The following is a 24,222-nucleotide window of genomic DNA, read 5'->3' on the forward strand; positions in this document are numbered from 1 at the left end:
GGCTGATATAGAAGGGTAACATTAGATGTCAAAAATTGACAATGTCCTTCCAGACTGCATAATGGTAGTTGAAAAGGGCTGGCAAAAAAGAAAACGGTATGATGACTTTCTTGAATTTCGGTTTTATAGTATATAGTAAATATAGTGTTATGTATTGCCCTGAAATGTTGGTTTTCTGAATGACTTTCACTGTATCTGGTATGACAAAACTGGCAAGAGTTCAGTTTGATTGCTGGTCTTCCCTCTTGGCTAAATTGGATTTCCTGTAGCATGACAATTGAACTATAATGTGTACAGTGTAGAATTGTTAAGATCTGCTAGTCTATGGTTCACATTTGTCTGGGCTTTATAATATCATAGCCCTGTAAAGATACAAACATTACTGCACTTCATTGATGAAAGTTGGACATGGAGAGATACACAAGGAAATTGTTACTCAAGCAACTGGATAGGTTTTGGAAATTATTAGGCGTTTCAAGTAGCATCCACCTCTTTTTGTTAGTGGATACTATTTGACAGTTTCCAAAAGCTATCCAGTTGCTTGAGTAACAATTTCCACGTGTATTACTGCACTTTCTCCTCTTGCCTTCTTATTTTCGCTACAACTCGATAAAGTGCTAAACCTTCTGCATTATTGACTTGGTCCTCTGCATTTCCTCCTGTTTTTCCATGGTCTTGAAGTGGGTGTACGCCATGATTCCTGCCAGAGTCAACGCAATTCCCACACACTGGTTAGTGGTAACAGGGTCCCTGAATATCACAAATCCACCAATGATGGTGATGCAGAACTTCAGGTGGCCAATAACATTGTAGCTGTGAACTGGTGTTAAGGACACAAAGCAAGGGCTTTTACCTTGGGCAGGAGACTGGATGCGGCTTAATTATATTACAGCTTCCTATAAAGGCTTTCATATGACGTCACTTCTGCCAAATTGGATTACAGTTTGTTGATCTGTTAAACATGCCACTTACCCTTCAACATGGTCGCTCAGTGTTTCAATTACTAGTATAAATATTATGACATCAAAAAAGGGTCTTTAGTCGCCTTGTCTTTAACCATGAATGGGTGTGTATGTTCCTTGTCAACAAGTGTCAGTAGAATTTTCCCAACGCAGTACTAGTATGCTGAATACAGAATTGTTTCAACCGCAAACATAAAACACTTCCTTCCGACACAAAACAAAACTGCTGAGAAAGTAGAGATGTAAATGCATTAGCAGTAATTATTTCATGTCCCCACATGATTCAAAGGTTTGCTTTACCCTAGAACTATCATGATATTCATATTGAACTCACTGTGCAGTGCAGTTAGGTGTGCAAAGGCTTGGTGCAACAGGTCGTTCAGGGTAATATAACCAGCTACTGCCATGCAACGTGCCTGCAGAACTGGTGGTTATACAAGCTATATGTTGATACAGACACAGATAGCAGCACCCAGCAGGAAGGATACGTGACAGGTGAAGTGTTGCCGATGATCCAGAAGATGGACAGGTTGACGGAGAAGGCCATGATCCCAGACAGCACCACCATCCCCTGTAAACACAGCAGGCAGGCATCACCATTGCACAAATCTACTCATGACTCCTTAGGATAGGCCTCAAAAACAAAGGAATGGGAAATCTAAGATCTGCAAAGGAACTCTGAGAACTAAGGCTGCTTGCAGGGAAGAAGATACAGTGGAATAAAATGATGACTGATTGCAGCCAAAGGTTGTCTCAACGACTACACTGAGCTGCAGAACAAATACATCATCATCATGCATCACCTTTGGCAAGTCACACTTTAACCTCCTGCATGCCAAGGTAGCCTTTTGGAACTAGTTTTGTGTTGGTTGCTGGCTCAGACAGCAAACTGCCTTCCCCCTTACACTATGAAATAAAGTTGTGGTAAATGTGAAAATGTACATACCAATGCTTGATATGACCAAGCCTGAAGGAGACCGTGCTCTCCTGTGATTGGCTCGAAGATTGGCACGACAAAAAGGAGCATTCCAGCGGAGAGAGGAGCCTGGTAGTACAGCAGCTGCATGGAGTTTACCTGGAACTCTTGCTGCTTGGCACCAACTAACTGAGGAACAAACACAATGTGAAATTGAAGGTCTCCTCATACCCCGTGAAATATTTTGAGCTTTTGTGAATTCTAGATCTATCCATTATTCTGAATTTCTCACTGATTCTCTCGAATGCATTTCTGCAGGTTTGCAATAGTGTTTTTGGGAAAGATCTTTGAAGATTTGGACCCTAGCACAAATTCCTCCTGATAATGATATATAATAACGTTATATTCTCTATATATGTATTCCATATGTATAAATGCTGGAAGATTGGCAGTTACTCACGATTTGGTACATAGATGTGACCAGCACCCCCAGACCTGCATACAGACTTCCCAGCAGGTTGAACTTCATGTCATAGTACGAGTTCAGGAACACACCCAGGGTAATCGGAACCTATCAGAAGAAAAACAGGGTTACATTGTAATGCAACAAAATGTAGTGATTTTAAACAAGACCTTGCACCTTACTCATTCTATCATCTATTTTCTGATAAATAGTATACTATCTCTGAAATATTCAAATAAGGTAAATTAGATTTAGATTATTTTAAATGAAAAATATGTTTATTGTACATAAATTAAACGTTTTTTTTCAAGAACTGTTTAAGCTATACAATGCAGTCTTTAGCCTCCCGGCAAGCATTTTATTCCAAGTGTGGAAATAAACCAGTCTACTTGCTACGAGTCCACATCAAGACGTTCATACCGACTAGATAACGGTCTACTATAAAGTAAGTTCCCATATGGTAATCTGGGGTTGAACTTACCGCCGTCAGCTTCACTTGCATTGAGAAAGTTTTCTGGTAAAACTTTGTCTGTATAAACATGATGACTGGCATAGTCATACACTTGACCACCTGATAGGTCCCAACCGTGTTATTCTGCAAGGACAGGTTCGTTAAAACCACGAAGCCACAAAACGTCAGGGACAGGGGCACGACCTTCCACAACAATAGCGACTTGGGGTTGAAGACATTCGCCAGCTGGCTCGCGTACAGTCCCAGGAAAGTTATAACAAAGTGTACAAGTGTCAGGCTTATGTTCGGAAAGCCCACGTTGACGTAGATCCATTTGTTGAGGAATATGATGCTGATGGAGGAAACTAAGTTCCCCAACACGCCGAAAGTTATAGCACCTGAGGACGCCATCTTCCTGGACACTGCAGTTTGCAAATCAGCCACTTGGCGGCGCTAGGGGACTTCTCAGGTGGTAGTCCATCATCATCATCGATCTGTACACAAGATTCATCATGGCGGACTATCTCGGTCGTGATGTAAGATGAAAACAAGATGAGGAACTGTCTGCTTTTTGGGCACTCTGTGAGGTCTAAACACGTCATTCATGTGTACTGTTTGTTGCTCATCCTGGGAGTGCATCTCCTGACCGGTGGACACTGTGCGCAGCGGCGCTGCGGCCCGGATAACTGCGTCAACGGGCGATGTTTGGAAGGGGAGTGCGTCTGCGAGAGAGGTTGGAAGGGCGACCGATGCCAGTACTGCGGAGGTCGATTCAGGTACACCAGTTATAACAGTGACTATTTCTATGCGTAAATTACAGCTAGTGATGTTGATTTTCCTTGTGTCAAATATTTGTGTTGTCCAACCCGGCTGTAAACAAGAAGGGTTTACGGAAAAGGCTGGGCTGTCTATAGCCAGGGGTGTTGCCCTTTGATGGAATCTCCAGGAAATGGTATTATAATCATATACTTGAGGCTACTTAAGTGAAATTTGGGTTGATTGCAATCTGTCCTTGCAGTCTATACTGTACTGCCACAGTTTTCCTTTACAACAATGCTATGACCTGCCTTGATAAGGGTGTTGTTTGTTTATCATTTCACATGATAAAGAACCTTTATGGAATAATACACCAGTCTTGTACAGAAGGTACACAAAAGGCACAAGCCTTGTAACTAATGTAACTTACTAAGAGTTTGATCCACTCATACCGAGATGGACCCCTACTCTTTTTTAGAAGTGTGGTGGGGATCTTTAACAAGCTTGAGTTTCTCCTCGAACTCCAGGGACTTACATCCAAAAATACATTTTACCTGTGTAGTGCCAGATAGCTTGGCCTGTAAAGGCAGTACAAATTTTCTGTAACCCTGCAAACAAGATCAGGTTCCCCATTATTGTGTGCCCTTTCTCCAGTTGTTTGTCTTGACAAGGAAATGACACTGCAAAGTGCTCTAGTACTAGCAAGGCAAACAAAACACAACAATTACCAGGGCCTGGCTCAAACAGGAATTACTAAGAATCACCACTACAAACTACCACTTTAGACTATTGTAATCCAATCAGCAGGTCTATAATGCTCAACGGTGTCAAAATACTGTTACCTCTCTGACACAACCTCATAGTAAACTCAACACATACATTTGTACACTTACTTAGTCTTATGACATGATTTTATCTGGTACAAAGACATGCATGTCTGGTGTGGACATGCATGTGTGTGGCTTATCTTGTTGTGGTCATGAAGGTTGAACAAATGACATACATGTAACTTTTTGTTATATTAATTTTGCTCATTTTGCAGCTGCTTTGTACGATTTACTGTACAAATTTTTTTGGAAACTGTCTGCAGATGTCATCCATACAATCAAATCAACATGGCCTAATCTTGACTTTATTTCTTGCCATTTGTGTGTGTGTTTGTGTGTCTGTCTCTGTGTGTGTGTGTTTGTGTGTCTGTTTCTGTGTGTGTATCTGTGTGTGTGTGTGTTTGTGCTGTCACGATTCCAAATATGCACAGCACAGCATTGCCATCATTGCATATATGAAAGTGGGAGTGGAAGGGTTCCAAAGCATCATGAAGTAAGGGGATGAAGTCTGCCATCTCTGATTGCCTTCTTGTTGTTGTTGTTGAACTCCCCAGACTGACTAGCAGCTCAGGTGTGATCAGCGATGGTCCACACAACTACACCACCGTCACCAAGTGTACCTGGCTGGTCGACAGCGGCAGGTAGGACTGGACTTTGACTTTATTTAAATCCACAATTAGGCCACACCAATTTAATTTCTTGGTTAACGGATTCGCCGCTTCATATTTTTCTGATTTGCAAATAAAAATAAAAATCCAGAATCAACTGCAAAATGCTCATATTTTGTCCCTGAACAGTTGTAAACAGACCTTTTCATCCTAGTTGTTACAGTTATTCCATCTTTCAATGCAATGGTATCATTAAAAGTTCAAAATTCATTGTGTGCATTTTGAACCAGCCTGGTGTGTTGACTTTATGGCTCCTATCGTACCATTTTCGGCCATAATAGGATGCCTAGGCCTGTTTTTATTTTTATTTTTTTCGCCCGCCCGCTCCATTATTCTTCTGTAAAAAATCCGTTAACCAAGAAATTAAATTGGTGTGGCCTTAGCTAGACACTCGACTGTGACTGTGGTCCTCACATTTAGACAGGATGACTACAAAATAACAATCATGCATATGGTACATAACCTAGTACTTATGAATGGACAGTTCCCATAGCCCTGCCATCTAAACTATATATATATATACAAAATAAAAACATGGAAATATACATATTTAAAGGTCTACATTCTCTCATTGGTATGATTGGTTGGATCACTATTAAAGTGCCATGCTATCCTTGGTTGAATTGCTAAAATTTGGATGCAAATTAGGTTGTACATTTGTACTAATTTTAGGTTGTACATGTACTTTTCATTATTGATGAATGCTGTGTAATGTGTCTTAATTCCAGACTACTAGTAACTGGTACAGGCTTGCATCCAAATTTTGTAGTTTAGTGGTAGTGTACATCAAAGGATATTTGCACTTCAAGTTAGAGCTGACGCAAACTAGGATTTGACTATGGTCAATATTGACCAAAAAGGCCATATATGCACTTCAAGTTATGTCAAGATGTGTATCCAAGCAATACATGAATGGCACTATAGTATTGAAATAGAAATCTATATAGCATTTTTGTTTATGTTAAAAATTTTACATTTTTTTACAGATGTGTGATCACACAAATATCTGTTGTTTATGTACATGTGTGTGTGTGTGTGTGTGTTTTTCCAGGGTTGGCTCGACCATTAGACTCAGGTTTAATGAGTTTGCCACAGAGTGTAGCTGGGACCATGTGTATGTCTATGATGGTGATTCTGTCTTCGCACCCCTCGTAGCAACCTTTAGGTAAGTTGTGCCTGTCACACACAGCCAACCATGGCCTCCCAATCTTCTCCAGACCATGGTTGGGAGTTACTCATGAGCAAGGCCGTCTGTGGTTAGGATTTGGTCAGTATTTTTGCATTCTAGACATCAATAGACACATCTGATGTTGATCAAACCTTTACTTGCATGATTAACGAACAATGCCGGTGAGTGAAAAAGTTATACAAGAAACTTTGAGTATTTCACATAGGTATGAGGTCTTCAGTCTCACTCTTATTGATCATTGTAACATTAGATCACAGCAATTTGTTGACTCTTTGATTTGTAAATTACTTCAACATGAAAACTGAGTGTGAAGGTAAAGTCTGTACCTTCTGCATTGCAGTTTTTCATGTGTGCTTCTGAGGGGGTGAAGTCTGCCCTCTCTGATTGCCTTGTTTATCCCGCAGTGGTCTGCTGACACATTTACAGCCCAACAGGACCAGTTATGAGCTCACCACTACATCAGGCTATGCCTACCTGCACTTCTTCAGCGATGCTGCTTACAACATGAGCGGCTTTAACATATCTTACAGGTAAGTGAAGCAAAAATTATTTAGGTACAGGCCAGAAATACCAGAACATCAAGAACATCAATATACCAGTACTGTACCTGAGAATATATTCTGGTCTAATAAACATTCTGTTAACTTTTTATTTATGTTTGGTCATTGTTAAAGACCACAGGTTACGTCGTCGAATTGTTCAGGTACAGTAAGTTCTAGATTAACAAACAGATAACTCAGAGTCTGTTGTTGTTTTGTTGTATCCAGCCTGAACTCCTGTCCGTTGGACTGCTCCGGCCACGGCAGCTGTGACTCCTCCTCCGTCTGCACGTGTCAGCAGGGCTGGAAGGGCGACGCCTGCAACGAGCCAGCCTGTCCCAACCTCTGCTCCAACCACGGACACTGTGACTACTCAGGCACCCTGGACTGTATATGTGACCCAGGATACAGGGGTGGGTACTTAGTAACCCAGGGTACAGGGGTGGGTACTTAGTAACCCAGATGGGTAATGACTTAATATGCAGAAGTGATAAAAATACCATCTTTATTTATCAAATCTGTTATCCTTAGCCAGGCTAGCCCAGCTAAGTGGTGTCATATAAACAAATGCATTCATACAATGAATCAACATTTAATGTTTCCTTAATGTTTCCTGACAGGAGCGGACTGTAACCTGACGGATGCCCAGGTGGTGTGGGAGCGTGAGCGGCCGGGTCTGCCAGGCCGAGCCTCCCATGTCAGTGTGCAGCAGGACGTGCACATGTGGATAGTCGGGGGGTACACCTTCAGCAGTGCAAGCTTCCACAATCTTATCAGGTACAGGCTTACCATTTTAACTTCTCAGTAGCAAAGATAGCAGATATACCTGAAGCTTCAGAATCTTCAGAGAATTTCTCCAGTTGCTTGATTTATCTTGTATTATGTAATGTTCTACGTGAAGGCCTTCATTGCCCTCCCTACAACTGTTACAGTATCAGTATTGACCTTGACCTTTTAGGTACCATTTGATAGAGAACACCTGGAGCCCCATCACACCTACATCAGCTGCCAACCCAGCCTCACGTTACGGCCACACTGCAGTTCTGTATCGGGTATGTAGAACTCACAGTCTGCTTTAGCCTGACTACATCATGCCTCTACCAGCCCTTCCACTGGTCAGGCCTCTAGCAACTTGATGGCCAACACTTCTGTGTCAGGAGAATTTGGAAACAATTTAATCATGTTGACTTATGCAATTATTGGCATACACTGGTTTCCATAGTGACAGAATCCTGAGCCCTTACTGGACTGATTTTTGAATGTCCCTTCATAGCTTATAATTTGATTTTCTCTGCTACGTTTTACCCATCAGGACAAGATCATCATGTTTGGAGGTCTTGTAGAGGGCAGGGTGGTGACCAATGAGACGTGGGCTTTCGACACAGTCCTCCACCAATGGGAGCGCCTGTCTCAGGCTGGTCTGGCCCTGGAAGGTCATTCTGCAAATATGGTTGACTCCAAGATCATTGTCATCTTTGGGCACAACCCTGATTATGGCTACTCCAACAAAGTACTGGAATATAACCCAGGTGAACAACTCTCTTGCCATTGTTAGCTCTTGTGGCTCTCACAACTAGTGAGCTTTAAAGCTTTACTGTTAAATATAAGTCTGAGACAACCTAAAACATCCTGATAGCACAATTACTAAATTGTATTTACATGATGCAGGCTGGTTCTAGAAATTTTCTTGGATTTAGGAAAGACTTCAAACTTTGAGATCTTGTTTGCCCTTGCAGCTACTGACAAGTGGAGGTCTGTGGCCATGTCTGGAGCGGCCGTGTCAGGTTCATACGGACACACCAGCGTGTATGACCCTGTGTCGGGGAAGATTTACATCCATGGAGGATACACTGTGCTCAAGAAGAACCGCTACACTGTGTCAGACTTCACTTTTGCTTTTGACCCTGAAACAGCTCAATGGTGAGATCACTAGTAACAATACAAGAATTGTTGGCAACATGTAACATAAGCTGTAAATTTCAGTTACAACAAAAATTGATGCACCTATCATAAAGATTTTGGTAGACAGAAAGATATGTGGGTGCATAACATAAGGTACATGAACCCAAGTTTTAGCTAACTTCAAAATTCAAGTAATTCACTCGGTACCTTATGTAAGCCTACACAAATGTTTAAATACAGTGCATCCACAGTCCAAAATAAGGTGTATAGTTCCAATTTTGGGAGTGCAAAATTGCCCCAGTATTTTGAGCACTGACACAGATGTAACATTTGGATTCCTGTATGTGTCCAGGTCCGTGCTACCAGGCAGTGGTGTGCCACGCTATCTCCACTCTGCCGTTACCATTGGGGGGTTCATGTTGGTGTTTGGTGGGAACACCCACAACGACACGTCCACCAGCAGCGGGGCCAAGTGCTTCTCCGCAGACTACCTGGCCTATGACTTAGGTATGTAGTTTTCATGTCATTGTAGGAAGGATAAAGATGTTTTTGCGTTGTTTGAGGTTTGTGGTTAAAACAATTCTTTACAATCATAGGTGTTCAAAGGTTTTCTATTACCACAATGCCTTCTTCTTGTTTTCTACACATAGTTATCCCATTGTTGTAAAGTGGTCCATATTTGCATGACTGTATGACTGCCATGTGTTACTTCAGAATGTCATCGCTGGCAGCACCTGACTGGCCCTGGCCCTGACTACCAACCTCACAGGTTCGGCCACTCTGCAGTAGTACTCAACAGGACTATGGTGGTGTTTGGAGGATTCAACAGTGTTTTGTTGGGAGACATTCTAAAGTACTCTTCAGGTAAGTAGAAAAAATTCCCAGGGTCACAACACCTTGGCCTGCCAGGGATTTGAACACAGAACCTTTAGATTCTAAGTCAACAACCTTAACCGCATGACCACCTTGTCAGCGTGTTGTAACCCAATCCCAAGGGTTTAGAAGTATTGTTTTGCATGTGTCTGTGCATTTCTGCCAGCAGTTGCAGTTTCTCTCTGTTCTGCCAGATGGAGCTCCTTACCTCTGATTGGCTAATGTTTTGTCAGGTGACTGTGCCCTGATAGAGGAGGAGGATGTGTGTATCAGTGCCCCGCCCGTGCACCAGTGTGTGTGGACAGAGGTCGGCTGTATGGACAGACAGGCAGCAGCACAGGTGGGGGAGACCAGGCAGTGTCCACCAATCACAGGTCAGTAACACCACCCTTCTTTTTTTTTAATTTTGGAAGGCAGTAACTCAAAAAGTAATATTGTCAAATTCAAGAAGTAAGATAACTCATAACTGCTTCAAATGTTACCCAAAACTTTCTTGCCAAAGGTACTTATAACAAGTAATTATAAATGCCTGTATGTTTCCTGATGCAGGTTCCTGTGAGCACTATGGTGACTGTGGCTCGTGTCTAACAAGCATACATGGCTGTCACTGGTGTACTGAAGACAACAAAGGATGTAAAACAAAGGATGCATGTACACAGGTGAAGCATATATACATGATGTTAAAGTATGATCTAAAAGTCTTAGAGAAGAAAAAGAAAAAGATATTTCTTTGTATGCAATTCATTGTCAGCGATCTGTCAAATCTTTGGTCACTCAGTGGTCAGAGCCTCTAATAGAAAGGAAGTGGAACCACAAAGCCACTGATGCCACCTTGAGTTGTGAGTCTGACCCAGTTTGCCTTGGTTTTTCCATAGGCCGTGTCTGATGTCCAGAGTTGCCCGGCAGGTCCAGTGTGCAACACATTCAACTGTTACGACTGTCAGGACAGGCAGGGATGTATCTGGCAGTCAGATGAGTGTAAAGAAGGTACAGCTAGAAAACCTTTCCTTTCATTTAGGGGCACTTTACATCAGCATCTGAAAAACAGACTGAGGCTATTATATGTAGGGCTTATCTCAATAAATTTTACCAATTGATTAAAGCAATATTGAAACCTGGCTACATCTTCAAGATTGCTTTTTTGTACAGGTGTCAATTTGTTTTTGCTCGTGTAAAGGAGGGCTACATTACACAGATTTCATTGTAAAATGGCCTTCTCTCATTTAAAGGAACCAGCTCAAGTGTTTTCACATGTAAGCTGCCCTGTAGCCATCGGATGGACATCGTGAACTGTACAATGTCGGACTGCATGTGGTGCAGTAACCAGAAGCGATGTGTGGACTCCAATGCCTACGTGCCATCCTTCCCGTATGGACAGTGTCTGGAGTGGTGCACCAAGGCTGACACTTGTCCAAGTATGTACAACATTAGCCAGTCGATACACACACTCACCAAGTATGATTTGATGTGCCTTGTGTTAAGTGCCTCTAGAGCCACACTGGTAGCCCCAAAGCTCCTTTTTTTTACAGTGCAGTGCCCTGTGTATGTGAGAGGCATGTCAGGAACAGGGTTAGGGTTACAGTTTTTACATTGTGCTTGTGTCCTGTGTGTGTAGGAGAGTGCAGTGCCCTGCATACCTGTCAGAAGCAGCGTTAGGGTTACAGTTTTTACATTGTGCTTGTGTCCTGTGTGTGTAGGAGAGTGCAGTGCCCTGCGTACCTGTGAAGCCTGTCAGGAGCAGCCCCAGTGTGGCTGGTGTGATGACGGCAGTCAGACCGGCCTGGGGGTGTGTATGGAGGGCAGCAGTGCAGGACCGATGGTGGGGGGGTCTGGGGGAGACGTCCACCTCAACACGACTGTCTGTCCTGTCAACAGATGGTACTTCACCTCATGTCCAGGTGGGTGGACACTGTAATCTCCAAGCAGATGTAAGGATCTGGCTCATTCTCGGTGGTTTACCTCTTTTGTTGTGTTTTCAAACAGTTCACATCCTTTTTAATGGTTCGCCTAGGAGACAAACTATTAAAAAATAATATACAACTAGAAAGGCCAATATTTGCTTTGGAGCAAATACAGCGATGGGTTCACCACATTTTACGACATGGCAGGGAAAGAATGAGAAACACAAGGGAAAACAATGATTTACATTGATATAACTATAATATGAAGTAAAATACAACTAAAACAACAGTTGGATAGCTATTCCCTACTTTATTGGTTAGGATTTTTAATTGCATAATGCAAACTGTTGATTTAAAAAAAAAAAAAAACGTCCATGCCCCGCATTCCAATGCTGGAGCAGGAAAGCTTGAAATACCTACCAAAACACTTGAATACAGACATACTGTCAGTATGGAAATGCTCTGTGCAGGTGTTAATCAAGTTAAATCCCAACAGCCAATCAGCAAGAAGTATAGAGGAAAGCTGCATGCCTATTGGTTGATGCCCTGCATTCCATTGTGATGACTCATGCCCAAACGTGGTAAACAAGGCACACTAACACAGTAATACATTTGCTATAACACAGCCAAAAAACTCAAATAAAACCATTGTAAAAGCCTGTATCACAATAATTTAAAAAACGCCTAGGGGTATTTGCCCACTGTACCTCCATACCAAATTTCAGGACCTTGGGCCCTAAAATGAAGAAGCTGAATCCATTTAAAAAATGGCAGGAGAAGGAGGAGGAGAAGAAGAAACATCAGAAAAAGCAATATGGGTTCACCACCACTTCGTGGTGTGGTGAACCCATAATAAAGAACAGTAATATATAGTAAAGAAGAGTACCAGATTTCTACCAATGTTGCAAAAACAGTCGTAGAACACTGATGACCTTTACTGATGAGCTGTTGTATTTACCTTCAGACTGCCAGTGTAACGGACACAGTACCTGTGGTAACTCCAGTGTGTGTCAGCAGTGCCAGGACCTCACACAAGGTAACAGAACAGATTAAACAAAAGGTGTTTGTGTGTCTGTATGTCTTTAAACTTTAAAATTCATATCAATGTTTTCCAGCGATAAAAGTGACATCAGTTATTATATGTAGCAAGACATTCCTGGTTATAATGAATGAAGACCTTTATTGTACATTTTGCCCCACTGGGCTAAAGACAGGTCACATATAGACAAAGTACATCATCAATGTTGATAATAAAACGGCTATAGTACACAAGTACGTTCAACTTCCTCTCGCTTTCTGGTAATCTTATAAATGTAGTTGGCTGTATGAGTAGTTAGAGCTGGTTTGTTAAAGACTACAAGGAATATAAATTTCTCTATACTATTCAAATACTTAAATTGGGAGTATTTGCTTGACACAAAATCGAAAAGAACGTTTCTTTCGCTGTCATACATGGAACAATCCACAATAAAATGTACCTCATCTTCTACTTTACCTAAACTACAATATTGGCAGATTCTTTGCTCTAGAGGAGTGCGGTTATGTCTTCCTGATTCAATTCGCAAATTGTGACAACTGATTCTTAGTTTAGTAATGGCAGATCTGTGACGTACATTTGCGATCTTAAGATAATCTTCTTCGTTATATGAGTGTTTTAATAATCTGTATGTTCGAAGTTTATTTTTGAATTAGCAACTCTATTATCGTTGTGGATTTCGGAAAGGAATGTTTGGAATTGAATATCTTTTAAACGCTGACAAATTGCTGAGATAATGTTATACAAGTGCTTATATATAGAGAGATACGTGTTAATTACCATTCCTGCTACCTCTTGTTCTGACAGGCACTCACTGTGAACAATGTGTGCCTGGATACTATGGTGATGCTACTAATGGAGGGAATTGCACAGGTAAAACACAACCTTTTTTTGTGTTTTTTCGTGTTTTTTCATCCTTATGATCTTTACAATGGGATAGTTGACTATGTTAGTATGTATGTATTGCACATTGACTGAAGAGTAATGATGGCACAACACTGGGGCCTGCCAGGGATTGAAACCCAAAACCCTAACCACAAGACTGCCTTATGTTTCTAGCCTGTCAGTGTCATGGCCATGCTGACCACTGTAATGCACAGAATGGTGACTGTTACTGCAACACCAAAGGCATTATTGGCAAAGGCTGTGACAGGTACGTAGGAGGAACAGTGCAACAGTAATGTTATAAACAGGCACATACCCAGTTGTACTGTTGTGGGCACATTGGAAGCCTAAAGAATGCAATCTCACCTAAGACAATGGCATTATGATCCACTCATCTTCCTACATTGTAACTTCTGGCCCCATTGTATTAGCCTGGTTTGCAAATATCATAACCTAGACATAAACCATAATGTATTTTATGTTATATGTATTTGTAGTTAGTTTTGTTTGTTGTTTTCATGGTTTGTCTGTATTGGCCATATATACAAAGCAAACAATATTAAATAAACAAATTTAGATGAATTTCCTAGAAATTGTTTTATTAATGATAAAGATAATTATTTCTTTACAGGTGTGATGTCAGTCATCGCTACTTTGGTGACCCGGTGACAGGAACATGTTATTGTGAGTAGATGAGTGTTCACCTTGCATTTGGAAGATTGTATGTTCAAACCCCAACTAGGTCACACCAAAGACTTTAAAATGGTACAGACTGCTTTCTCTGCTCAGCATTAATGAGAAGGAGTTTGGAAGTTGAACATCCTACTACTGTTACAGTAGTGGCCTGTGTGGCCCAAGGGCTATAGAAACAGAAATGGGGACCACTTGATACAGTGAAAGGTTTGGGAAGGATTTTGAGTCAACAAATGTTTGGACTAAGAAATGAAGTAATCAAAGATTCTCTCTTATTTTCAGATGACTGCCTGATTGACTACCAGTTTACGTTTAACCTGTCCAAGAATGATGACCAGTACTACACTGGGATTAACTTCATGAATGTCCCCAACCATGTGAGTAGTTACTTCACCCCAAATGTTTCTGTGTTTCCACAGACTTCTGATATTCATAGACTGTAGCATGTCTCAACTCAAAATGTGTACCATTATGAGTTTACTTGTATTTCTTACAGGCATCGCGAGATGTAACGTTCACCATCAACACCTCAGCAATGGCCACCATGAACATCACAGTAGCAAGTGGTAAGTCTGCTTGGAATGATCTGTAAACCATTAAGATAATCAACTGACAACCTTCTGTTCTCCACTTGTATTGTACTGTGGCAATCCAAATAAAATATAGTAAAATAGAAATCATAACTGGTTCAAGATCAATGCAGCATAGTTTTCGTAGGTACACAGTCTACAAGGTGTACCTAAGAAAAGTACTGTCTCTTGAATTGATGTACTATCCTCATGAAACTATTTATGACTTTGACTTTGTGCTGATTCAGCTTCAGAAGTTGGCAGAAGAGTCCTGGTGACTGCGAGAGACTTCACCTTCTACAAGAGTGTGTACTCCCACGTAGACTACTCCTTCGGCAGCACACAGAACACAACCTTCTACGTCATCGTCTACAATTTCACCACGCCGCTCCTGGTGCAGGTCTGTACTGATCATTTATTTTAGCAGGGACTGTATTTTAGGGAAGAAAGGGGAAAGGGAAGTTTTTACAGTGTTTTAAGTTTGGAGTTAAAATCATTCCTTACTCTTCCAGGTAACATTCTCCCAGCATGGTGGTCTTCTGGACCTGGTGCAGTTCTTTGTCACTTTCTTCAGGTACAAAATTGTTCACCTATATATAAATGTACTTGTAGTAGAAGCTGTAAGCAGTGTGCTGAGCAGAATAACATTGTGTTGTGTTTCAAAGTTATGTTACATTGAAGGAGCACTAAACTGGGAAGGTGGGTGTTCAGCTGCAGGTTTGTTTTTCTTGCAGCTGTTTCCTGTCTCTTCTGCTGGTGGCAGGAATCTTCTGGAAGGTCAAACAGCGGGTTGATACATTCCGCAGGCGACGGGTAAGTCTGTAGTACCATATGTCCATATGGCCATATGTCCAAAGATGTATTGTCATGTATTGTTGTTCTGAAGCCACTTATCTCAATTGTCTGTAGAATTTTTTTTAAATCTCAGCAGCAAGTACATGTATTAGAAGTCTCATTAAGTTCCTGTCACAGAAATTGTAATTGACAGCATACAGGATTTCTGTTAACTTCTCAGTTAGCCTGTATCTGTCTTCTCTGTCATGACCAGAGTAGCTCAACTGTTCAATGAGTTCGTGTGCACTAAACACTTTCACTGTCGGTATTGGTCACTTTCACTTTCTTTATTGAACAGGAGATGATTATTGAGATGGCCCAGATGGCCAGCCGACCGTTCTCCAAGGTCATGTTAGAAATGGAAATCAACACAGAGCCGCGGGATGGTGTACATAAAGCAAAACGGGTAAGTCACCGTCATTACCTCATTTAGTCTGATTTTGGCTCACAAAGCTGCAAGATAACTGAGAGTAGTTATGCCCTTTATTGCACTTTAGTTGTACCAATAAATTTTTTTAGTGAAGAATTATGGAAAACTGAAGTCTTTAATTTGTTGTTGCCATCAGAGATGTCCTGGAGCCATTTCCCTGGAGCCTCTCGCAGGCAATAAAGCAGCTGTGCTGTCAGTGTTCATGCATATGTCAACCGGGGACAGCTCACAACCTGCTGTAGGGCACACAGGTACTCTCAGCTTTTTTTTAGTGCAATAGGATTCATCACTGTGCATTGTGGAAAGGCACTAAGAGTAGACCTCTGGCTGGTTGTTTAAATTAAACATTAGTTCTTAGGGTGCAGTCACATTTGTTTCAGGTCGTACAAATTTCTTTGCGTAGAATTTTGGGTGTGACAGAGCCAACAGTTGACAAAGATCTAAAACAACTATTCTAAGAACTACATTGATGATATGAAAAATGTGCCCAGGTCCTAAAATGTTGGATTTCTCTCTCTTTTTCTCCCAGGGCTAGCAGTAGGAAGCACACTGGTAGCGGTAGAACATTCCAGCAAACCAGCCGAGGGAAAAGACAAACAACATATGTCACTCTGGCATCGTAAACACCACAGTCCCACACATATAGGCACCTGCATATGACAAAAAAGCTCAGACCATGTACAAAAGTGCTGTCAGCTGTCTGTACCCAGCCTCCAACAATTAAGTCCAGATTTCCACAGTATTAGTGTTGCAGAATCTCTCGCTGTCAGGGGCTGAATGGGTGTCATCCCTGACTTGTGGAAGGGCTGCTAGAAGCATGATGTAGTCAGGTTAGGTATGCCCAGCCTTCAACAACTTAGTCCGGACTCCTAATTCACAGTATGATCCTAAGACAGCTGTTGTTATACAATATACATGACCTTTTTGTATATCCTGGTAGTTAACACTTCTTCATTCCTGTTGCAATGAAGTTTATGGAGGACCTGTCCTGGTTCTCCATAGCATGGAAGCCAGGCTATTTAGCTTTTATACACTTTCTCAGTTGTTTCCCTGCCAAAAAGACTTGACCTGCACATATTCTATCCCTCTGGTGATGACGTCACGTTAAGAGCTGTTGCACACTGGGCTGGTCCTCTGCTGATTGGATGACTACATACTAGTACCCCTGCTCATGTTTGGCCAATCAAAGCACCACTTCAAATGACAGGTTTGATTTGATTTGATTAGATTTGATTTATTGGAATTATAACATACATGTGGGGCACAGGTATATTGAATAGAATTAGTCGCTACTAATCACAAACAAGACAATAAATTTCATCTAAAAACAGCATAATCATATACAGATGGATATAGAATATGTGCGGGTCCAGTCTTTGTAGTAGGAGACCAAGAGACCATAACAAAGCTAAAATGGTTGGCATCAAGGCTAGGTCTGTAGTACCAAACTACAAGTTCTCGCCCTCAAAGTTTTAGTGTCTGTCAAGCTCTGTAGAAATGTAGGTTTTAGAATTTTAGATTAAGAAAGATAACAACAAAGGATGAAATATCTTAAAAATTAAAATATATCCAACAATGAGATGATATACCTCGTACATGTAATGTACACACAAATTAATGATACCACCATAATACAACTGCAATGATATGAATAGATAATACAAAGATTGTTACTGTACTTGTAACAGTAACAGTTACACTCTTTTCTATATATTAGAAGAGTTGCACATCGCTGTCTAGATTTCTTGACTGACAACCATTTCCTTTTTGTTTGTTGGCCCAGAAATAGTTACCAAAATAACCAAGACAATTCCCTCCTATGATTTTGTGTACAAAAATAATTAAAAACAAACTCTGAACCACACACCCAGATGATTTGTATTATAAAGTTTACAAATTTAGTTGCAATTTATGGTTCTTACAATGTACACATCTTACCTTGTAATTTAACCTTTATTTTGAAACCTACAAACATGTTGGAAGCAGAGGTGTCCTAGACTATAGTACAGCTGAAAACTAACATACTATAAAAAGAGCACCCAAAATGTGGAAAAGTCAGCACCTTGTTATCATTATAATATAACGTGTTGGAACATTCCACACCAAAAGCTGGGGAGGGTGAGTTATGATAAGTGGAAATGATCATAATCAACTTATGGTTCTTCTTTAATTTGTGTACATGTATTACATGATTGATATCTATTGTACTTTTTTATTGTGTGCAAATAATTTGTTGCATATCAAGCAAGTTATTGGTAGTAGCTTCAAACATAGGATACCAAAGTGATTGCAAAACTTTGCAAAATGTAGGAACTTTTTTTGAATAATTTTATGTGTTCATATGTGAACCTCACATTTTGTTCAAGAAAAGTAGATAATACCCATATGTAAGGCATTTCAGGACACAAATGGACAGAGTGTCAAGTACAAACGTATACCGATGTTACATGGCTTTATATTGGATGTGTCATAGCAATGTAAGACCTCCAAAAATCATCATAAATGAGACTTTCTAATCTGCCATATCCGTAACAATGTGTCCTACTGTAAAACATATTGGATAACAGCTTGATTTCTGCATAAATCTCTTCCTTGTGAATCGGAGGGTCTGTGTACCCACTGGGTTACATATTTGTCACATTGAAAGACAGTCTGTTTCAGAGATCTCTAGTGCACAGTTTAGGAATGCAGGAGAATGTTCTAGTACTGGGGAACATTGGAGATCTGTCAACATGCATTTTTCAGGGTGGTGGATATATGTGACCTGGAAGAATTAAACAAGTATATATATATATAGTTATATGTGTAAGTAGACAGTACATTTTGTATTACAATGATTGTCCAGGAGGTTTTTGTACTCAGACTTTCACTGATTTCATCATCCGTTCATGTAGTTCTAACAGCTGGCATGTCAGTTTTATTGAGAATCCCCTTCAATTGGGCTTCCTGGGAGGTTAGATAAGGATACATGTTCTTTCACTTCTATTATTTTTCCCAATTGTATATATGTCAAGGATGCAATGTACTAGTATTAATCTAATAAGAATGAGAAAAATTATCAGAAAATTCTTATGTGTTGGATTATTGCACAATGTTTTAAGTGTTGGCCTTCTGTGCTTTAGTGCCAGGCAAAGTTGCATTTGTATTGGAAGGCCAGTTTGTCTTGGACACTTTTATTTGTTAAGTAGATATGGGATTAGAAAATGTCATGTTGCAGAGATTGCTGGAAACAACACAATGTTTCAAACAGAGAATCCAGCCATGTATATCAACCCTGCAGTTAAGCATGGAGCAGAATTAACTTTCCAGCTACAGTTGGTTGAATAAGCGAGTTTTCTATGTGATATGTTGTGATAATATGTCAAACTTGATGTCATTCATTATCTTTTACCATGGGCCTTCAACTCTGACATATTACGCACAGTGTATCATACTGCATTTCGAACCATGAACTGCTTGTACTGCACTGTAACCATGAACTACCGGTAGCTTATTCTCTAGATGTGCAACTGATGCCAGAAAACTTTTTGCAGCACCTCTGGGATGGAGGTATTTTTACTGACAACACGTTATCAGTAAAATAATTCCTTATAGTAAGGAGACAATGGGGCTGAATCTGGTGTGTAAAATGTATTCTCAGGATAATCATTAAACTAAAGTAGAGCAAGAGAAATAATGGTAATGACAACGAAATTGCGCACCAAATGATGTATAGATTTTTTTTGCACATCCTACCTAAATGTCAAAAATAGTCTGCAAACTGTGCTTAAAAAGATTCCATGTAGGCTATTAACATGAGGGAGTGGGAAATAAATTATTATCAGCTGCATGTATTCTGTCTTTTTGTTTTTTCTCTCACCTGATTGTATACTGTCTGTAAAGTCATGCCAATTTGAAAGTTGTGTCCTGGATTTGCTGTTCCATTTTCATTTTGAACAATGAATACTGGACATCCTTTGTAATGTATGAGGTGACAACACAGTGTATTTTGCAACTGTATGTTACATTTAATATGCATTTTTTAATCAAACATTGCAAAGAAACCTCAACAAGCAATAAGTGCTGCTAGGCAGGTCTGAACACAACTTCACAAAAGGTCTAAAGTCACATACTAAATACAGCTAAAACACATACTGGAACAAAATACAAACACTGAGAAGTCAGGGCAATCTATGATAATATTTGACAGGAATAGTATTTCTGACACCATAAACATAAAGATATGCTATCAAATATACACAAGCATGTTAAAGAACTGTACAAAAAGTTTTTGCTGACACTTATGTAAATAATTATGAACTGACACAAAAACACTATTCCTATTATACTCTTTTTACCAACATCCCAGTTACCAATATGTAATGTTACCAATATAGGATATCAATACTATGACTAAAGACACAACATTCTCTGACAAAGTCTACAATTTTACCAAGGAGATGATCCAAATTTATCTTAAATAACTTTTGTTTATACACATTCAAGAGAAACATTTTTCATCAGATTGAAAACGTAGAGAGAGTGTCACAGTAATGTTCACAATAATCTGTAGTGCAAAGTTTCTATGAACTCTAACTTCAAAAACTACCACAAAAGTCCTGCCATCTAGCTAAAATACAAGTCACATTCACAGAACAAATTGGGGGAAATAACATAATTTCTGGTACTTTTAATTTGGGTAATCTAAAGTCATCTACCATCTCCTGGACAAGCTGAAAGAGTAGAATAGGGTACATACTAGTACAGTAACTGAAAAAGGGGGCTTAACTTGTCTACTAGCTAAAAATACCTCCAGGTAAACTACATTTCATGGATGATAATCAGAAACATTAAGGTAAATCTGGCCCCTGAATTATTTTCTTCTTACATTTCTGAACCAATGAAATACATGTACAGACATGATTAATCTTTTTAAAAATTCTTTCACGTCCATATCTGTAACAATAAACTGTCATCAATGCCATGAATTAGACCATGAATCAAACATTTGTCTGTGTGATGTGGATTAAAAAAAAGTCCTTGATACTTCTGTAACACTTTCAAAAATTGTTTAAGAGCAAATCTATACATTTGAATATTTAAAACTTAATTGCAACCAGCACATTAAGTCATGTTATGAACATGATATTCAAACTTAAGTTACACACAGTGGACAGCCACAAAAGTTAGCAATCACAACAAGCCTTAACTGGCCCAATGCTAGTCATCACGCGTGGCAATCTTAGGTACCATCTTTAAGGACCCCCCAAGTCTCAGTACTCAAAAGTATTCATATAAAACTACATGAACCAGCATCTGACAAAAGAGTAAAACAGACATGGTCCCCATATTCTATTAATTATTGCCTTGCCCTATAGAATTATTGCCACAATCATAACACCCGTGTATAGTTGCATCAGGTTGGTAAATGATGGGAAAACAATCACAGAGAGTTGACTGTCTGTCACCTTTCACAGGACAATACTGCAGCTAGGTGTTGTTCCTGCAATGTGAAGAATGTGGTCCCAAATAATCACAGCGGCTGAGTTTCTATGAGCAGTGATAGCAGGCTCGTGACAGACCATGATATCAACTTGTTGGATTATAGAGACAGAAAATCTGCTCCAGTCATGAACCATGATGAGGGGGACATAAACTCAGTCAAGTTTGGGACTGCATTTTTCAAACTGCAGTAGCAGAGTAGAACCAGTCAGTATTGCCCTGAGGAAGGTGACAGACAGTCACCCAAACATCAGTTTGGAATAAAATCTTTGGTTGTGTACAACAAACTTTGTTATACACAATCAAAACATTTACGATTTGACTAAAAGTATATGATTTTACAGATACCTACCATCCTTGTAAACTGCTATAGTGATCACAAGTAAAGGTGAAGTTTAACATGTATACAGTACAGAGTGTACAATACATTCAACCCTTGGGCAAACAACTATTCTTAGATGGCACCTTGACGTTGAAATCAAATGTTCACCTAACAATTGTTGTCTTCACATTCATCCCCATGAGAAACACTGTTCAATGAAAAGAACTAGTGGAGACAAGGCTTATCATAACTAGGGCAGAGGGTTACTATCACCCACTCCTGTCAGTACTCAGAGTATACACATTATCAACAATCCTGTACAGAACAATAAAATACATTCCTGGGGACTCAGTAACATAGATAATTTTCTCCTCAGGATATTGTCTCTTTTGTAACCATGTGTGAAAATAAGTCAGGGGGTTGAAGTAGTCCCTACTGTACAGAACACAGCGAGCTGCGGTTGTTCTGCTGCGGCGTTGCACGTGGCACAGACTCAGCGTTACTGTACTGGACGATGTCTGCCTTGACGACTCTCGTCTGCTGCTCAACTTCAGGTTTGGTCAATTTGATCCCCAGGATCTCAGCAGAAATCTTCTGGAAACACAAGTTCACCTGCAGCGAGAACCAAAAACAATACCATGTCTGTGAAGTTTGGCCAAAAACTTAACATGGTGTTTCTCATACTTTTTGAATACATAGCATAGTTATTAAACCATATGTACATGTATTTATAAATGTTACTCACAGAATCCCCAGTTTTGGCAGAGACAAAATGGGAGGTGAAGCCGTTTTCTGTGGCAAACCTCTGATGCTTCTCCTGCTTCACAGTTCTCATGTGCTCCAGGTCACCTGGGTCAAAACAATCATTCAAATATATGCTCTGAGCCACCTAGGTTAATACAGGATCATAGAAACATATGCTAAAAAAATCACCTGGATAAAGACAATCACACAATGGCTACAACAGGTAGTCATGTGTGATCATTTCTTTTGTTCATCTCAATACAAGCTTAATAATGCAAATGTTTAAGTCATTATCAACATTTCCATGGCAGTTATGAGAGATGACAGTGCTTACTTTTGTTGGCCACCAGTGCGATGTGTGGTAGTTTGGGCTGGTCCTTGCATACTTCTCGAATCTTCTCATACCAGTCCTCCAAGTTATCAAAACTCTGGTAGTTGGTGATGTCGTAAACAAGCAGGATACCCTGAAAAGCAAAATAGCCATTTAAAACAGAGACAACTGCGATCAAGCCAGAATAACCATATCTTGACATACAATACAGATACACCAAAGAAATGGTTGGCTGTCAGACTGAGATGCTACTCACATGTGCCCCAAATATGTACTTATCCAGCATGCCTCCTCCCAGGGTTTGTCCACCGATGTCCCACAGCTGCAGTGCCACATGGATGTTCCCTGTAACATTACAGATACAGATGGTTAACAAGTCAGATTTACAGGAACATTGCAGTATAGGAACAAGTCCTTACAGAAAAAGCTGGCAGTAGCCATGATTTTTGTGGAACAGACAAAGATGACATCTTACTTTGATATGTTCATGGGGTAAATTTATTTCCAGTTGTATATATGTACATGTATTATTGAAATTGCTGGAAATAAAAACAGTATTGCATACAATCTACTACCTGGTAGAACTATTCTCCGTAGGAAGAAGTCCAGTCCTACTGTCTGTTTGTACTGTTTCCCAAAGTTCTCCTGGGAATATCTCACAGCAAGCGATGTCTGTAATAACAAACATAAGTCTAACATCAGCATGTATGATTCCTTGGTACTACTAATATGGACAACTGCGATATGTCATATGTAACGTTACTGGTAGGTAGGACCAAAGAATGTTTGGGGATACTAGTGGGACTATACTTGTCAACAACTCAAGCATGGGAATTATGAAAATGATGACAACAACATGCCATAAATAAGAGAGCATAAATCATAACGTTAGATGTTGACAAACAAAAACTGTTATGAGTGTAACTAAGTGAGTGTTTGAAAAGCTAACAAAATTATACACAACAGTAATATTTACCCTAATAGCAGCTCAATGATAGTCTATGGAGTTAGAATTATATATAATTTTTCAACTTCCGTCTGTGTTCTTGCTGGTTTTTCCAGGGAATCCCAATAAATACTAGTTAGAATTATATATTAATTTTTCAACTTCCGTCTGTGTTCTTGCTGGTTTTTCCAGGGAAATCCCAATAAAATACTAGTAAGTCGACCTCATATAGCACCGACCTTTCCTGATGCTCCATCGCCCATAATCACAATCTTCAGTTGTTTATCTGGATTTTCGTCCTCCGAATCCGACATGATTCAGTCCCTGAGAACAACAGAAGACTTCAGGCAAGAATTCACGTTCCTGGATGGACGTTACAGCGCCATATTGAAGGAAAACATCGGTGTTTCTTCAGCTGTTTCCTGCAGGTGAAACTATGTACAGGTGTTTGGTGTAGTGATGCACATGTAGTGATGACGTCTGAGATCACGTGTGTTCTCGCTG

General features: G+C 40.1%; 3 protein-coding genes across 3 annotated transcripts; 1 reads left to right on the forward strand and 2 right to left on the reverse strand.

The window, feature by feature from the left end:
• Positions 1-26: 26 nt before the first annotated feature.
• On the reverse strand, positions 27-3,307 carry LOC109478286 (solute carrier family 35 member E3-like). The gene is made up of 5 exons (XM_019779756.1): positions 2,823-3,307; positions 2,339-2,449; positions 1,909-2,067; positions 1,451-1,533; positions 27-813 (listed from the first exon to the last, which is right to left on the reverse strand). The coding sequence occupies exons 1-5, from the start codon at positions 3,201-3,203 to the stop codon at positions 618-620; spliced, it is 930 nt and encodes a 309-aa protein (XP_019635315.1). The 5' UTR covers positions 3,204-3,307; the 3' UTR covers positions 27-617.
• LOC109478279 (attractin-like protein 1) lies at positions 3,238-18,415 on the forward strand. The gene is made up of 28 exons (XM_019779744.1): positions 3,238-3,568; positions 4,930-5,016; positions 6,095-6,208; positions 6,637-6,762; positions 7,000-7,184; positions 7,392-7,548; positions 7,730-7,823; positions 8,084-8,300; positions 8,508-8,691; positions 9,026-9,180; positions 9,388-9,537; positions 9,780-9,920; positions 10,096-10,205; positions 10,422-10,533; positions 10,776-10,961; positions 11,244-11,444; positions 12,412-12,483; positions 13,291-13,356; positions 13,543-13,636; positions 14,000-14,052; positions 14,344-14,438; positions 14,558-14,627; positions 14,879-15,030; positions 15,143-15,204; positions 15,365-15,443; positions 15,763-15,870; positions 16,031-16,145; positions 16,424-18,415. Exons 1-28 carry the CDS (start codon positions 3,345-3,347, stop codon positions 16,552-16,554), a joined length of 3,540 nt encoding a protein of 1,179 aa, XP_019635303.1. The 5' UTR covers positions 3,238-3,344; the 3' UTR covers positions 16,555-18,415.
• LOC109478306 (ras-related protein Rab-28-like) lies at positions 16,913-24,205 on the reverse strand. The gene is made up of 6 exons (XM_019779789.1): positions 23,958-24,205; positions 23,348-23,444; positions 23,029-23,117; positions 22,776-22,905; positions 22,443-22,546; positions 16,913-22,309 (listed from the first exon to the last, which is right to left on the reverse strand). Exons 1-6 carry the CDS (start codon positions 24,030-24,032, stop codon positions 22,130-22,132), a joined length of 675 nt encoding a protein of 224 aa, XP_019635348.1. The 5' UTR covers positions 24,033-24,205; the 3' UTR covers positions 16,913-22,129.
• Between the last annotated feature and the right edge of the window lie 17 nt (positions 24,206-24,222).

This window comes from Branchiostoma belcheri, unplaced genomic scaffold (genome assembly GCF_001625305.1).
Source record: "Branchiostoma belcheri isolate BF01 breed outbred unplaced genomic scaffold, Haploidv18h27 scaffold106, whole genome shotgun sequence".
NCBI lineage: Eukaryota > Metazoa > Chordata > Leptocardii > Amphioxiformes > Branchiostomatidae > Branchiostoma > Branchiostoma belcheri.